Source organism: Oncorhynchus kisutch, linkage group LG27, assembly GCF_002021735.2.
Source record: "Oncorhynchus kisutch isolate 150728-3 linkage group LG27, Okis_V2, whole genome shotgun sequence".
In the NCBI taxonomy this organism is placed as follows: Eukaryota; Metazoa; Chordata; class Actinopteri; order Salmoniformes; family Salmonidae; genus Oncorhynchus; species Oncorhynchus kisutch.
This window is the reverse complement of record NC_034200.2, coordinates 32,103,355-32,119,936: the sequence shown is the minus strand read 5'-3', so window position 1 is coordinate 32,119,936 and position 16,582 is coordinate 32,103,355. Positions and strand designations below refer to the sequence as shown.

Below are 16,582 nucleotides of genomic sequence, written 5' to 3'. Positions count from 1 at the left end.
CATGCTCCCCACAGTTGTGTCAAGTTGGCTGGATGTCCTTTGGGTGGTGGACCATTCTTGATACAGCGTGGAAAACCCAGCAGCGTTGCAGTTCTTGACACAAACGTGGGCTCCTGGCAGCTACTACCACAACCCATTCAAAAGGCACTTAAATATTTTGTCCAGTCACCGCCTGAATGGCACACATACACAATCCTTGTCTCAAGGTTTAAAAATCCTTCTTTAGTCCGTCTCCTCTTCATCTACACTGATTTAACAAGTGACATCAATAAGGGATCATAGCTTTCACCTGGTCAGTCTGTAATGGAAATAGAATATCTGTTTTGTATACTCAGTCCCACTGTTGACAGTGCATGTCAGAGCAGAAACTGTACCATGAAGTCCAAGGAACTGTCTGTAGATCTCCGAGAGAGAATCGTGATGAGGTATATCTGGGGAAGGGGTCAAATAAATGAATAAAATACTATTTATAGAGTGTTGAAAGTTTCCAACACCACAGTGGTCTCCATCGTTTGGGAAATTGAAAAAAATATGGAACTACCCAGACTCTGGTCGGACGGCCAGCTCTATGCAAAATGAGTAACCGGGCAAGAACAACCTTGGTCAGGGAGGTGACCAAGAACCCAATGACCATTCTGACAGAACTACAGAGTTCCTTGGATGAGATGGGAGAACCAGCCAGAAGGACAGTCTCTATAGCACTTCACCAATCTGGGCTTTATGGGAAAGTGACCAGATGGAAACCACTCCTGTGAAAAAGGCACATGACAGCATGCCTAGAATTTGTAAAAAGGAACATGAAAGACTGAAATAATGAGGCAAAAGATTGTGTGGTCTGATGAGAAACATTTTACTATTTGGCCTGAATGCAAAGTGCTATGCCTGGAGAAAACCAGGCACAGCTCATCACCTGTCTAACACCCTCTCTACCATGAAGAATGGTGGTGGCAGCGTCCTGCTATGGGGATGCTATTTAGCAGCAGGGACTGGGAGACTGGTAAGGATAGAGGAAACAATGAATGGTGCCAAATCCTTGATGAGAACCTGCTTCAGAGTGCAAGCGACCTTAGACTGGGGGGAAAGATTTACATTCCAACAGGACAATGACCCCAAGCATACAGCCAAAGCAACACTGAATTGGCATAAACATTTTACAACCAAGTAAAGGAATTACAAAAGACAGAAATAGCGATAAAATGAATCACTTACCTCTGAAGATCTTCACATGGTTGCAGTCACAAGTCCCAGCTACACAATAAATGTTCCTTTTGTTCGATAAAGTCCCTCGTTATATCCCAAAAACTCTGTTTTGTTTGCGCGTTTTGTTCAGTAATCCACTGGCTCCAAGGCGGTCAAAACATGCAGACGAATACATTCTAATAGTACCGGTAAAAAGTTTGTCGAAACATATCAAACAATGTTCATAATTAATCCTCAGGTTGTCAATTGTCTAAATAATCAATAATATTATTTCAACCGGACAATAGCGTATTCAATAGAAAGGAAAAACAACGGTGCGAAAATCGGTCATGCGCACAAACCAGCTCTGCATTCTTCCTCAGTCCACTGATAAAGGTCTCATTCTTAATTTCAGAAAACAAGCCTGAAACAAATGTCTAAAGACTGTTGACATCTAGTGGAAGCCATAGGAACGGTAATCTGGGTCCTAACCCATTAGATACTCTATAGGCATTCAATTGAATATACCCACATCAAAAAAATCCCACTTCCTGGATGAATTTTCCTCAGGTTCACCTGCCATATCAGTTCTGTTACACTGTTACAATATTTGAACAGTTTTAGAAATGTTAGTGTTTTCTACCATAATTTAGCAATTATATGCATATCCTAGCTTCTGGGCCTGAAGAAACAAGCAGTTTACTTTGGGCACGCTTCTCATCCAGACGTCAAAATACTGCCCCCAAGCCATAAGAAGTTAAAAACTGTTCCCCAGTAGGCCGTCATTGGAAATAAGAATTTGTTCATAACGGACTTGCCTAGTTAAATAAAGGTAAAATAAACATTACATATTTTTTTTTAAGATTGGGGAGTGGCAGTGAACAGCATCTAATTTAACAGAGCTTGAGAAAATCTGAAAGGAAGATGCGCAAAGCTGACACAGACATACACAAGACGACTCAAAGCTGTAATTGCCACCAAAGGTGCTTCTACAAAGTATTGACTCAGGGATTTGAATACTTATGTAAATTACATACATTTTTGTATTTCATTTTCAATAGATTTGCAAACAATTCTGTTTTCATTGTCATTATGGGGTATTGTGTGTAGATGGGAATATTTAATCAATCTTGAATTCTGGCTGTAACAACAAAATCTGGAATAAGTCAAAGGGTATGAATATTTTCTGGTGGCACTGTAGCTGTGTAGCAGTACTATCTGGCTAGTACTGTATCAACAAGGGTTTCTACAAAATAGCAACATTAGCACAGATAGCTTGAAACCTAGGCCATAAGCAATACGCACAGATATGCATTGCCAAACAACACTACTGCCACCTTCTGGCTTGGAGTATTTTAACAAGTTGATTGGCTGACTACTTCTAAGGTCTTTGCTGTGTGAACACAAAAGAGAATGAACAGTGTCGGCAGTCAGAGGTGCTAAGTACTGTCAGCAGGCAAACGTTGACAATCCTACCAGAGCGTTTGAGCTTTAATTTCTTGGCCCCTACTCAATGACTCAGTCTCTAAAATCTTCCCTCTTCAACAGTCTCAATGCACAAAAAAACCTAAAAGACTGCTTAGTTTAACAAATCTGAGTAAAAAAAAATGAATAGAAAGTCCCTTCATATCTACTCTAACTACCAACAACAATCATAAAACAGGTGCAAGACTTGGTAAGGTAAACACTTTCCCCCCATGATTAATAACAGGTTTGTCTGTGGAAGACAGAATGTGTGTATGGATGGTAAACACTTTCCCCCCATGATTAATAACAGGTTTGTCTGTGGAAGACATAATGTGTGTATGGATGGTAAACACTTTCCCCCCATGATTAATAACAGGTTTGTCTGTGGAAGACAGAATGTGTGTATGGATGGTAAACACTTTCCCCCCATGATTAATAACAGGTTTGTCTGTGGAAGACAGAATGTGTGTATGGATGGTAAACACTTTCCCCCCATGATTAATAACAGGTTTGTCTGTGGAAGACAGAATGTGTGTATGGATGGTAAACACTTTCCCCCCATGATTAATAACAGGTTTGTCTGTGGAAGACAGAATGTGTGTATGGATGGTAAACACTTTCCCCCCATGATTAATAACAGGTTTGTCTGTGGAAGACAGAATGTGTGAATGGATGGTAAACACTTTCCCCCCATGATTAATAACAGGTTTGTCTGTGGAAGACAGAATGTGTGTATGGATGGTAAACACTTTCCCCCCATGATTAATAACAGGTTTGTCTGTGGAAGACAGAATGTGTGTATGGATGGTAAACACTTTCCCCCCATGATTAATAACAGGTTTGTCTGTGGAAGACAGAATGTGTGTATGGATGGTAAACACTTTCCCCCCATGATTAATAACAGGTTTGTCTGTGGAAGACAGAATGTGTGAATGGATGGTAAACACTTTCCCCCCATGATTAATAACAGGTTTGTCTGTGGAAGACAGAATGTGTGTATGGATGGTAAACACTAGTGACCCTGAGGAGATACATTCCCAGAAATGCTCCCATTTTAGAAAATTGTGTTGAGGAGACCGAACAAATATCAAAATGTCAAGTAGTGTGTTTTTTTCTGGAGACTAACTAGGAATGTCTGAATACGGTTTGTATTTGCAGGAATAGTCTAATACTTGAAAAACATTGACTGCCTCATAAATCAACTGCTGAGCGCACTACAGAGGCTCTGGTAAGTGGCTCCGTCTAGGAAAAAGATAAACCTACACGAGAGAGTCAAGGGCAGGATTAGAGCAAGACAATGACAGACCCGGGAGAATAAGATGTACAGAGAACAGGGGATCAATCGGAGTGGAAAAAATGATGGCAACCAACAGTCTGATGAAAGTGGTGTTTGAGGACAGGTGTGTTGAAAAGACTAAAAAGGCACAAATCGCAAACAAGATTTTGAAATCCCTCACTGGAAAAAGTGGTGGCGGAACATAAGCATCTAAACACCTGAAGTGTATGGAAGATTTCCTCAAAAAAGGTCTGCATGTTCCTGACTGATTTGTAATCGCAGCGATAACCCTTCCAGCCTCTACAGCCCACACACCCCCCCCCCAGATAACATATGTTATCTGGGGGGGGGGGTGTGGGCTGTAGAGGCTGGAAGGGTTATCGCTGCGATTACAAATCAGTCAGGAACATGCAGACTGTTACAGAAAGCTGGGCATATGACAGACATCACGAGAGGCATTTCATTTGAAAAAATGCATTCTTGAACATGTGAACTGTCATGTCCCTTAATAAACACATTTATGTCATCTGTAAATCCAAATAAAATGTTCAATTACGAGCCTAGTTGGTTTAGAAACGAAAAAGACAGGAACCTTCCCGCTACCTTCTGTCTATTACATAAGCTGCTTAGAATCTTTGCTACAATGAGTTTTTGAAAGATATAGCCATAGAGAATTGCAAAAGTGTTGCTCCTGCTCTCAGCAAAATTGCTGCCCTAAATTTCACAGGTGGTATTGACAAAGACTAGCTGGAAAAAGTTGTGATGGACTACTTTCTGGAGGACGATCATGCCATGCGGACTCTGAAAAAGGAATCCCTGACTTAAGTAAAATCATTTTAATTTAACCAGACATTGTAGAACTTGACAGAGTTTTGAAATCAGTGGAATGCCCGCTGGAAGCGGAGTATGAAAACATTCTGAAGTTTGATTGAAAATGCAGAGGCAATCGAAAAGAGAAAACAGAAGGCTGTTAGTCAGATTACATCTTCAAACTAAAAGCAACCATGTCAGTGAAGCATTCATCCATGTATACCTGTAACAGTCAAGCTAAATTTTCAGAAATTATACATTTGTAATTTTGTCATTGCAAGTTAAAGCATACTACCTAACTAATGTTTAGCTGGCTGGCTTGCCAACTAAGTGTATGATCTTTGTAAACAAATCAACAAAAACAAAAAGTCCTCTCACTGTCAACTGAGTTTCTTTTCAGCAAACTTAACATGTAAATATTTGTATAAAAACATAACAAGATTCAACAAGACAAACTGAACAAGTTCCACAGACATGTGACTAAGATAAATGGAATAATGTGTCCTTGAACAAAGGGGGGGTCAAAGGTAACAGTCAGTATCTGGTGTGGCCACCAGCTGCATTAAGTACTGCAGTGCATCTCCTCATGTGCTGCACCAGATTTGCCAGTTCTTGCTGTGAGATGTTACCTCACTCTTCCACCAAGGAACCTGCAAGTTCCCGGACATTTCTGGGGGGGAATGGCCCTAGACCTCACCCTCCAATCCAACAGGTCCCAGACATGCTCAATGGGTTTGAGCTCTTTGCTGGCCATGGCTGAACACTGACATTCCTGTCTTGCAGGAAATCACACAGAACGAGCAGTATGGCTGGTGGCATTGTCAAGCTGGAGGGTCATATCAGGATGAGAATGCAGGAAGGGTACCGCACGAGGGAGGAGGATGTCTTCCCTGTAACGCACAGCGTTGAGATTGCCTGGAGATGGACACTCCACCTCCAAATCGATCCCGCTCCCGAGTTCCTGGCCCTCGGTGTAATGCTCATTGCTTCGACGATAAATGCGAATCCGACCATCACCCCTGGTGAGACAAAACCACGACTCGTCAGTGAAGAGCACTTTTTGCCAGTCCTGTCTGGTCCTGCGACAATGGGTTTGTGCCCATAGGCGACGTTGTTGCCGGTGATGTCTGGTGAAGACCTGCCTTACAACAGGCCTACAAGCCCTCAGTCCAGCCTCTCTTAGCCTATTGCAGACAGTCTGAGCACTGATGGAGGGAGGGATTGTGCGTTCCTGGTGTAACTCAGGCAGTTGTTGTTGCCATCCTGTACCTGTCCCGTAGGTGTGATGTTCGGATGTACCGATCCTGTGCAGGTGTTGTTACACGTGGTATGCCACTGCGAGGATGATCAACTGTCCGTCCTGTCTCCCTGTAGCGCTGTCTTAGGCGTCTCATTGCAATTTATTGCCCTGGTCACATCTGCAGTCCTCATGCCTCCTTGCAGCATGCCTAAGACACGTTCACGCAGATGAGCAGGACCCTGGGCATCTTACTTTTGGTGTTTTTCTGAGTCAGTAGAAAGACCTCTTTAGTGTCCTAAGTTTTCATAACTGATCTTAATTGCCTACCGTTTGTAAGCCGTTAAGTGTTCTAATGAATGTTCCACAGGTGCATGTTCATTAATTGTTTATGGTTCATTGAACAAGAATGGGAAACAGTGTTTAAACCATTTACAATGAAGATCTGTGAAGTTATTTATATTTTTACGAATGATCTTTGATTAATTATCTTCGTCCTGAAAAAGGGACGTTTCTTTTTTTTGCTGAGTTTAGTAATATTAAATCAAATCTCAGAAAGCTGTTTGCATTGCTAGTTATAGCCTGATGATTATATAACCCATCACAGCCATCTATTGTATTTCATGAACATGTGAACAGGTATAGACAGTAGAGAATCATCCACTTAGCTAGATGTGGCTTGTGGGTGGTTAGAGACGCTCTTTCACATGACCCATCAATTTAGACAAGTGTGTCTGGGTAAGCCTAGTCTAATAATGCTAAAATATATGTATCTATAATTTGTCTTTCAGCAATAGCAGAACACACCCGACTCTCCTCCCCCAGTCATACAAGGAGAACAGTCTAATGCCTCCCATCAAAAAGAGAGCCGGACCAAGCAAGCATAGGTTACACCTGAAGCATAAAGACTTGCAGCAAGTTGTGAACGTCATCAATAATTGTGCAGAGGATAACGCAATAGTAGTACCAGGACGCCCCCGGGACAAAAAGTTTGGTGGAAAGCTGCTGCCATCTCATGTGACAAACACAGGGGTGTGGTGTCTCTATAAGGAATCGATGACAACACTTGGTATGTAAAGCATAAACATGTTGATTATTTAATTGACCACCAACATGATTTACACAACTTTTATTGATCTTACATTATTTTGTAAAGTGTATTTTTACCTGGAGTTTTTCCTTATTGTAGACTACTTTCACCCCTTTTTTAGTCTTAATCTTTGGTTGTTTACTACACTACCTCACTCTGTTTAGCACATGGCTTCACATGTGAATCCTTAAAGAGATGGGTGGGGCTAAGGCTTAAGAGGGTGTGAACAAAGAAGTGTAAAAACTGAACTAAAACATTTCTCAAAAGTGGGATTACAAGTTTATCAACTTTCCAAGCAACACTACTTTCACATTGTTCCTCCAATTGCAGCATGTGATATACCATGTTGAAGATCTGAGTTTTTATCCAGTGTCAAAAAAAGCATTTCAAATTTTGGAACATAAGACCGAAAAGAGATGGGGCTCATAAAAATATAATTAAAAACGCCTAATAGTTGCCGCAGGTGCTTCGCAGGGTGGACATAAACACAATATAACAAAGTGCATTCCCTCCATAGATGTGTAATTGACGATAAGCCACTCAAGTTATGTTTTTCTTCTCAATGGGATGAAGGCAGCCCCAGAATAGAACACCCTGGAGAGGTCTAGCCTATATGGTGTCCTGTTTGCATTTCAGTTCATAAATAGCAGGAACACACTGTTAAAGTGAAATTAGATGTTTTTTATACGGTACGTATTCTAACTCATTGCTTCACATATAGAATGAGAGAGGGAGGGAGGGAAGGAAGGAGGAAAGGCAAAAGGAAGAAAGGGAGGGAGGGAAGGAAGGAGGAAAGGCAAAAGGAAGAAAGGGAGGGAGGGAAGGCAAAAGGAAGAAAGGGAGGGAAGGAAGGAGGAAAGGCAAAAGGAAGAAAGGGAAGGAGGAAAGGCAAAAGGAAGAAAGGGAGAGAGGGAAGGCAAAAGGAAGAAAGGGAGGGAAGGAAGGAGGAAAGGCAAATGGAAGAAAGGGAGGGAGGGAAGGAGGAAAGGCAAAAGGAAGAAAGGGAGAGAGGGAAGGCAAAAGGAAGAAAGGGAGGGAGGGAAGGAGGAAAGGCAAAAGGAAGAAAGGGAGGGAGGGAAGGAGGAAAGGCAAAAGGAAGAAAGGGAGAGAGGGAAGGCAAAAGGAAGAAAGGGAGGGAGGGAAGGAGGAAAGGCAAAAGGAAGAAAGGGCGAGAGGGGCAAGCAAGTGAGAGCGTTCACATCTGCAGGCCATACGCAGATGTTCATAAGGCCCCCCTATGCAAATGAAAACAAACACGCTTCACCCTGCACCCAGCCACAAGCAGCCAGCCGAGACTGTCAGTCCAAGTTGGACAGGGTAACAGCAAACCAGAGAGAAGCAGGGAGAGGGACGCTGCCTCCCTGTCCAAAAACCACCCCCATACCCCGTCCCAGTAGCCCTACTCCTTGGGTGTTCTGAAGGTCTGGAGGGCCCAGCTACACCGTAGGTGTACTGTAAGCAATAGGTGTTGGGCTTCCAATGGGCTTCTTTTTTTTTTAACCTTTATTTAACTAGGCAAGTCAGATAACAACAAATTCTTATTTTCAATGACGGCCTAGGAAGTGGGATAACTACCTTGTTCAGGGGCAGAACAACAGATTTTTACCTTGTCAGCTTGGGGATTCGATCTTGCAACCTTTCGGTTACAAGTCCAACGCTCTAACCACTAGGATACCTGCCGCCCCAACGGGCTCAGGAGCCTTTCCAACGGGCTCAGGAGCCTTTCCAACGGGCTCAGGAGCGCTTCCAACGGGCTCAGGAGCGCTTCCAACGGGCTCAGGAGCGCTTCCAACGGGCTCAGGAGCGCTTCCAACGGGCTCAGGAGCGCTTCCAACGGGCTCAGGAGCGCTTCCAACGGGCTCAGGAGCGCTTCCAACGGGCTCAGGAGCGCTTCCAACGGGCTCAGGAGCGCTTCCAACGGGCTCAGGAGCGCTTCCAACGGGCTCAGGAGCGCTTCCAACGGGCTCAGGAGCGCTTCCAACGGGCTCAGGAGCGCTTCCAAAGAAGCAATTAAACTGGCCTTAAGACTAGTTGAGTATTTGGAGCATCAGCATTTGTGGGTTCAATTACAGGCTCAAAATGGCCAGAAACAAATACCTTTCTTCTGAAACTCATCAGCCTATTCTTGTTCTGAGAAATGAATGCTATTCCATGCAAGAAATTGTCAAGAAAATGAAGAACTGGTACAACGCGGTGTACTACCCCCTTCACAGAACAGCGCAAACCGCACAAAGGGGGAGCCAACTCCATTTAATGCCCAAGATTTCAGAGTGAGATGTTCAACGAGCAAGTGTCCAAACCCTTTTTATGTAGTGTTTTCAACACCTTTCATTTTAATTCATTCACTTTACTCCATTTTTTACTGCAACGTCAAACTTCCTGACTTCTCATGGGACGTCTCTAAATAACAGTTCACTGAATAACATCTTTGCAAATTATTATGGCATTTCAACCTTTAATATCTTTTAGCAACAAGGTTTCAGTCAGTTACTCATCCAAACACTTCCACCATGAGAAAGGGGACTGCCATGACAGGGGAGTCACTTTAATTAGCATTATTACTTCCCACCCACCTTAAAGAAGCAACGAGAAACCTTCCCTTTCAAAGCTGGTGAGAGATAGGCATCATGAAAGGGCCTCGCATTCCTTTCACCTGTCAGCGGCCACGCCACACAAAGGACATCAAAGCTCCCACAGCGCAACTGTTCAAAGTTAAATATAAAGGGAGGAGGGCGCTGTGTGTAAGGATCAGTATACCAGGAGTCCAAAAACATGATATTTCTAAAGCTCGTGGTCTTTGTACAGTTGCTCATGCTCTAGTATTGGAGGTGAAAATGCGAGGGGTTAAAAACATGACAACACAATGAAGCTTGCTAGCCGCAGTCCCTGAAGACATAACGTGCGTGTGTGTGTGTGTGTGTGTGTACACACACACACACACACACACACACACACACACACACACACACACACATGCATACATATGTATTTCCACAGCAATAGTTTAGGCCACTTATGATGCAGTTACTTCGGTAGCAATGAAGCTACGCTAATAGTCAGTCAACAGGATTTACTTGTCTTCTGATGAGGGTTTCCAAAATGACTAAAAAGCAGATACAGTTAAACAGTTTCCAGTCAACAGATATGACTGCCTACACTGTTACCATGGTAACTGGTTGTTTACTGAGAATATCATGTTAAGCATCTTCATGACTCATTTCCCCCAAATCACCCATAGGAAAATACTGTCTCTACTCAGGTGAATTGAACGTAAATACCTGATATTAGTTGAATGTCTGGTTGAACATCTAAATGTCATTCCTTTTTATTTACCCATCAAAGAAAAAACATCCAAAGTTAAACAAGCTGAGAAACTGGTTGCGGCAATAACTGGAATGTGTGTGTGCGTGTGCGCGCGTGTGTAAAATACTAATCCATCTCTAGGAGCAAACGGAGAATCTAGCATCATTTTTCATCAGCAGGAATTCACAATGATGGGCCTCATTTGTCAAGTGACAAAACACTTAAAAAGACAATTCAAACCTCGATACACTTACTACATACGAACGTATTGAAGTGGACTCGCTGGAAACACGGTGTACAACTTGCGGCTGTCCCGGTCTGTGTGTCAGTAGAATAAAAGTAAACGTTACAAGTAAAACATCTCAGCAGTCAGCACCAATTTAAAACTTTTCAATACCTTCGCTAAAAATACTTTACAAAGTATTCACTTAAAAGCAAATTATCTTGGGTAACGAGTGTAATATTGTTGTGTCTACCTTCTTGCCCTTTGTGCTGTTGTCTGTGCCCAATAATGTGTGTACCATGTTTTGTGCTGCTACCATATGGTGTTGCTACCATGCTATGTTGTTGTCTTAAGTCTCTCGCCGTGGTGTGTGTTTTGTCCTATATTTTTTAAATCACAACCCCTGTCCCCGCAGGAGGCCTTTTGCCTTTTGGTAGGCTGTCATTGTAAATAAGGATCTGTTCTTAACGGACTTGCTTAGTTAAATAAATAAAATAATGCCTTGCGTTGTTCTCAGAGCCCTATTATGGTTGTCAGTGATTTCCACAGTTTCAATAAAAAAGTCCAGCTTCTAAAATTCAGACATTTGCGTAGTTAATTACAATGAGCTCCATGGGGCAAAGTCAACCCGAAATAGTGAGTTGGTGTGACTATGAGTTCAGTGAAATAGTGAGTTGGTGTGACTATGAGTTCAGTGCATGCGCGCCATCACAGCTAAAACGCTGTCATGGAAAAGAGCCGGTACTTTTGAACAGCAATTTACTTCATGAGAAAAATCATTCCTTCCCCTGCAGATCAAAGGCTGATCTGTCAGAAGCCAGAGGCCAGATCAATTATCTCCGTCCGCCATTTCCACTGTCCCGCTACTTACCAGCTGATTAGTCCAGACAAATCTGCCCAATTCAAAAGGCTAAGGGGCTATCAAGCAGCCAACTATTTCTCTCTTACTAGTACCCCCCCTCACTCTAACCCTTATTTTACCCCCTCTTCTCTCCATCCTCCTAACCACTCTCTCACTCCCTCCTCCTAACCCCTCCATCTCTCCAGAAGCTTGTATTTTGAAAAATGTCACCCAGTAAAAATTCCTGCTGGCCACTGGTCCCTGAAAGTCACACAGCTGTGCTGGATAGGAAGTCGGTTCCCAAGACGCTGGCTTGCCAGATTTGCAAGAAGAATCCCTCTATATGGAGAAACTCAACCCAGCCAAGATTGAAGTTCAAAGAAAGGCAGTGTTTTTTGCTCCATCGGGAATGTCCTTGAATTGAGCATACCCTACCCTGACTGCGGTGGAGTGACTACAGACAAGCGAGAGTGCTTGTGCAAGCTCTTTCAGTGATAACAGATTGTGTCCTCAGAGTCATTAAAATGTCTCCTTATCTCTGACAGGAAGGATGGCAAAGACCCATTCAGTCACCCAGCCATAGTTTAAGAGGCCAATTCACAGGCTGTCACTCAAGCGTGGCAGTCAGTGGCTTGTCAAAAGGTCCTTAAAATGGGGGGGGGGGGGGAATTATGTCATGGCAGAATGAAAAGCAGAGAGAAACACAAATTCATAAAGTTTTTTTCTATATAACCACAATTTAAAGTGATTTCCATATTCATGATAAAATGGGAAAGCATTGTGAGAATTCACAACCACATCTATTAAATGTCACAGGACGAGCAAGTGACTGCGACAGAAGACAGTCTTTACGACCAAAATGGCGTTAACAAAAAAAGAAACTAGTCACTCAGTGCCACAGAAAGCACTTAAACTAGCCAAAACATCCAGTGGGATTCATGCGTGTGGTCGCCTCAATGTTATGAAGCAATGGAAGACCTAGAAAGGAGGTGGGGCTGGACAATATGAATAAAGAATAAATAATGATCATCTTTCAGAGCAGTGGAAATGCACACAAGCTCATAGTAACATGACCAACTAACTATGTGTGATGATTTCTTAGTGGTCCCAATGAGCAAAGGTAACAACAGTCAGCCTTGACTTATGCCTCACCAGCTTCTCTCTGAAGACCATCTGTCTGAGCCACTTGAAGTCCAGCGGTTTGAAGGCAGAGAAGACGAAGAGCGAGTCCTTCTCATATCGCTCAGGCTTCTGGATGGCCCCCTCGGGGTAGGTGATACGCATGGTGGTCTTGGTGCCCACGTCCTTGCCGAAACCAGTCACCGGAGCCTCGTTCAACCTGCGGTTGGAGAAGAAGCGCTATGTGGGCGAATAGAGTACCACAGTATGAGTCATAATACCCATAAAACCTAGCAATCAAACAAAAATCATTTTTCTACCATTCATTTTTCCCATAGGGGATTTTAGAAACACTTAAAATAATGGCTGTGTTTCATGTAGGTTTACCCTGGCGTGACGTTTTGAGAACCGTGTAAATCTCTCTAGGACAACATGACTTTTATCAATATATTTGCCTGTATTTATCCCCCAAAAATGAAATGCTAATTAGCTGCTAATGTGGCTATCATAAAGAACTACAAATGCCATGATGATCTGGACGAGACTGCCAAATCAAGGCAAAGGTAAGAATCTCTGGATTAACTATCTAATAGCTAAATTTGGTAATGAATTAGTCTGCTAAATTTCTTTAAATTGACAATTCCATGAACTGTCTCTTGATAGTTTTAAATTGACACAATACCCATCAGCAAAGATGACGTGCGGGAGCTTGCTGTGATTTGTAGTCTTGAATGTTGTCTACTTTGATGCTAATTAGCATTTTAGAATCTGAGAGTAAATAGAGCCAAATATATTAAAGTTACCTTGTCCGAGAGATTTACAAGGTTATCAAAACATCACGCCAGGGTAAGCCTACGCAAAACACAACCCTGATTTGAAATGTTTCCAAAATTCCCAATGGGAAAAAAAAATGGTGGAAAAACGATTGGAACCATTCCCTGTTTGACCGCAGGTTTTATGGGTATTATGACAGCTCCACTGTGGGGCTCTATACATTGTGTGTTGACATCATAACAAGACTGGGGACTTGAGAATTTAGTTTCACTCCCTCTCAAATATGACTACAATTTTTGCCAATAAATGGTCATTTAGCTTCTATTTAGTTTCATTCTGATACTGGGCTTGCCAACAAATGCCCAGTACCCTTCATGGTGTACTGATAAAACAGTAGGTTTACACTCATGTCAATCTAAGCCCTAACCTAAGTTAATCAACATTAACAAGCTTCAGAGTTCAGGAGGAATCGACAATAAGCAGGATGTAATCACATCAAATTCAGTGTTTTTGGAATTTTAACGTTTGTGCTTTTCTGATAACCAATTTCTGTCTTCTATTCATGCGCTGATCTAATAACCAATTTCTGTGTTCACGCAAGTGACTGACTGAACGAATCCTCACTCATCAGTATCTGTGATTTGTCAGTACTTGTTTTGAGAAAGAAAGATCTCAGTTTCAAGGTCTTAGCTTAAAGAGAAGAAGCCTTATGAGGTTTTGGTCTGTCACATGTTATGAACCAGTATTGGTTGGTCACATGAATGAAACAAAATGGTAATGATTAATTAAGCTAAATCACAAATATAACTTGTATTATGTACAGCAGTCTCGTCCAGATCATCATGGCATAAGACAACTGCTGGGACTGCCCAAGCAGAGCTCCTGATTGATTGGGGCGGCAGGTAGCCTAGTGGTTAGAACATTGGGCCAGTAAACAAAAGGTTGCTGGATCGAATCCCTGAGCTGACAAGGTAAAAATCTGTTGTTCTGTCCCTGAACAAGGCAGTTAGCCCACTGTTCCACGGTAGGCTGTCATTGTAAATAAGAATGAGTTCTTAACTGACTTGCCTAGTTAAAATATTAAAATTAATAAATTGAAGTGAGGTGCTTTGGTTGGAACCTCGCCAGCGTGCTGACAAACATTGATTTAGGATTGACTTAGAGTGTCCCTGTGTAAGAATTTCAACAAGGACTTCATATTTTTATTTACCCCTGGAACTGGCATCGCGTTGCCCTTACATTAGTAAAGACTCACCTCACCACAATGTCGTAATCATCGATTCGGGAGCCCAGAGACTTATTAGCCAGGATACCACCATTGCCCACGATAATGCATCTTTTACAAATTAAACTGGAAGAGAAGAATGTCTGGCCAGTGAGAATGTTTGGAAAGAGAAAGAATGTGTGTAAGTGCTAGTATGTACAGTTGAAGTCAGAAGTTTACACACTTAGGTTGGAGTCATTAAAACTCATTTTTCAACCACTCCACAAATTTCTTGTTAACAAACTATCGTTTTGGCAAGTCGGTTGGGACATCTACTTTGTGCATGACACAAGTGATTTTTCAAACAATTGTTTACAGACAGATTGTTTCACTTATAATTCACTGTATCACAATCTCAGTGGGTCATAAGTTTAGATACACTAAGTTGACTGTGCCTTTAAACAGCTTGGAAAATTCCAGAAAATTATGTCATGGCTTAAAAAGCTTCTGATAGGCTAATTGACATCATTTGAGTCAATTGGAGGTGTACCTGTGGATGTATTTCAAGGCCTACCTTCAAACTCAGTGCCTCTTTGCTTGACATAATGGGAAATTCAAAAGAAATCAGCAAAGACCTCAGAAAAAAAAAAAAAATGTACACCTCCACAAATCTGGGAGCAATTTCCAAACGCCTGAAGGTACCACGTTCGTCTGTACAAACAATAGTATGCAAGTATAGACACCATGGGACCACGCAGCCGCCATACCGTTCAGGAAGGAGACGCGTTCTGTCTCCTAGAGATGAACGTACTTCGGTGCGAAAAGTGCAAATAATCCCAGAACAGCAGCAAAGGACCTTCTGAAGATGCTACGGAGGAAACAGGTACAAAAGTATCTATATCCACAGTAAAACGAGTCCTATAATCGACATAACCTGAAAAGGCTGCTCAGCAAGGAAGAAGCCAATGCTCCAAAACCGCCATAAAAAAAGCCAGACTACGGTTTGCAACTGCACATGGGGACAAAAATAGAACTGTTTGCCCATAATGACCATCGTTATTTTTGGAGGAAAAAGGGGGGTGCTTGCAAGCCGAAGAAACCATCCCAACCGTGAAGCACAGGGGTGGCAGCATCATGTTGTGGGGGTGCTTTGCTGCAGGAGGGACTGGTGCACTTCACAAAATAGATGGCATCATGAGGTAGGGAAATAATGTGGATATATTGAAGCAACATCCCAAGATATCAGTCAGGAAGTTAAAGGTTGGTCGCAAATGAGTCTTCCAAATGGACAATGACCCCCAGCATATGTCCAAAGTTGTGGCAAAATGGCTTAAGGACAACAAAGTCAAGGTATTGGAGTGGCCATCACAAAGCACTGACCTCAATCCAATAGAAAATTTGTGGGCAGAACTGAAAATGCGTGTGCAAGCAAGGAGGCCTACCAACCTGACTCAGTTACACCAGCTCTGTCAGGAGGAATGGGCCAAAATTCACCCAACTTATTGTGGGAAGCTTGTGGAAGGCTACCCGAAATGTTTGACCCAAGTTAAACAATTTAAAGGCAATGCTACCAAATTGAACGTATGTAAACTTCTGACCCACTGAGAATGTGATGAAAGAAATAAAAGCTGAAATAAATCACTCTACTCTTATTCTGACATTTCACATTCTTAAAATAAAGTAGTGATCCTAACTGACCAAAGACAGGGAATGTTTACTAAGATTAAATGTCAGGAATGGTGAAAAACTGAGTTTAAATGTATTTGGCTAAGGTGTAAACTTCCGACTTCAACAGATTGCATTTGTGTGTGAGAGAGTTTTACTTAGTTCCTGTGGTAATTACCTGTCAACGTCTTGACCCAGCCCATAGTTCTTTGTGGCAGTTAGAATAATGTCTATAATTGTTTCTGGAAAAAAAAAAAGAGTTTAGATATCAACTACAATGAATTATTATTGCTAGTTCACAGACAAAAATAATAATGAAAAGGATTAATAGCTCCTCTTCAATAAACAACTCAAGAACTTCAACTCCCAGAAAATGCTATAGCAGGCTAGGTGG

At 42.2% G+C, this 16,582-nt stretch overlaps 1 protein-coding gene across 4 annotated transcripts in view; it reads right to left on the bottom strand.

The window, feature by feature from the left end:
- LOC109871592 (CMP-N-acetylneuraminate-beta-1,4-galactoside alpha-2,3-sialyltransferase) overlaps positions 1-16,582 on the bottom strand; it is an 82,085-nt gene that overhangs the window by 15,125 nt on the left and 50,378 nt on the right. For all 4 annotated transcript variants that reach the window (XM_020462494.2, XM_020462497.2, XM_031806492.1 and 1 more), the window contains 3 exons: positions 16,367-16,430; positions 14,575-14,670; positions 12,579-12,765 (listed from right to left, as the gene is read on the bottom strand). In XM_020462494.2, the coding sequence (XP_020318083.1) occupies positions 12,579-12,765; positions 14,575-14,670; positions 16,367-16,430 (347 nt within the window). The remainder of the gene's footprint in view (positions 1-12,578; positions 12,766-14,574; positions 14,671-16,366; positions 16,431-16,582) is intronic.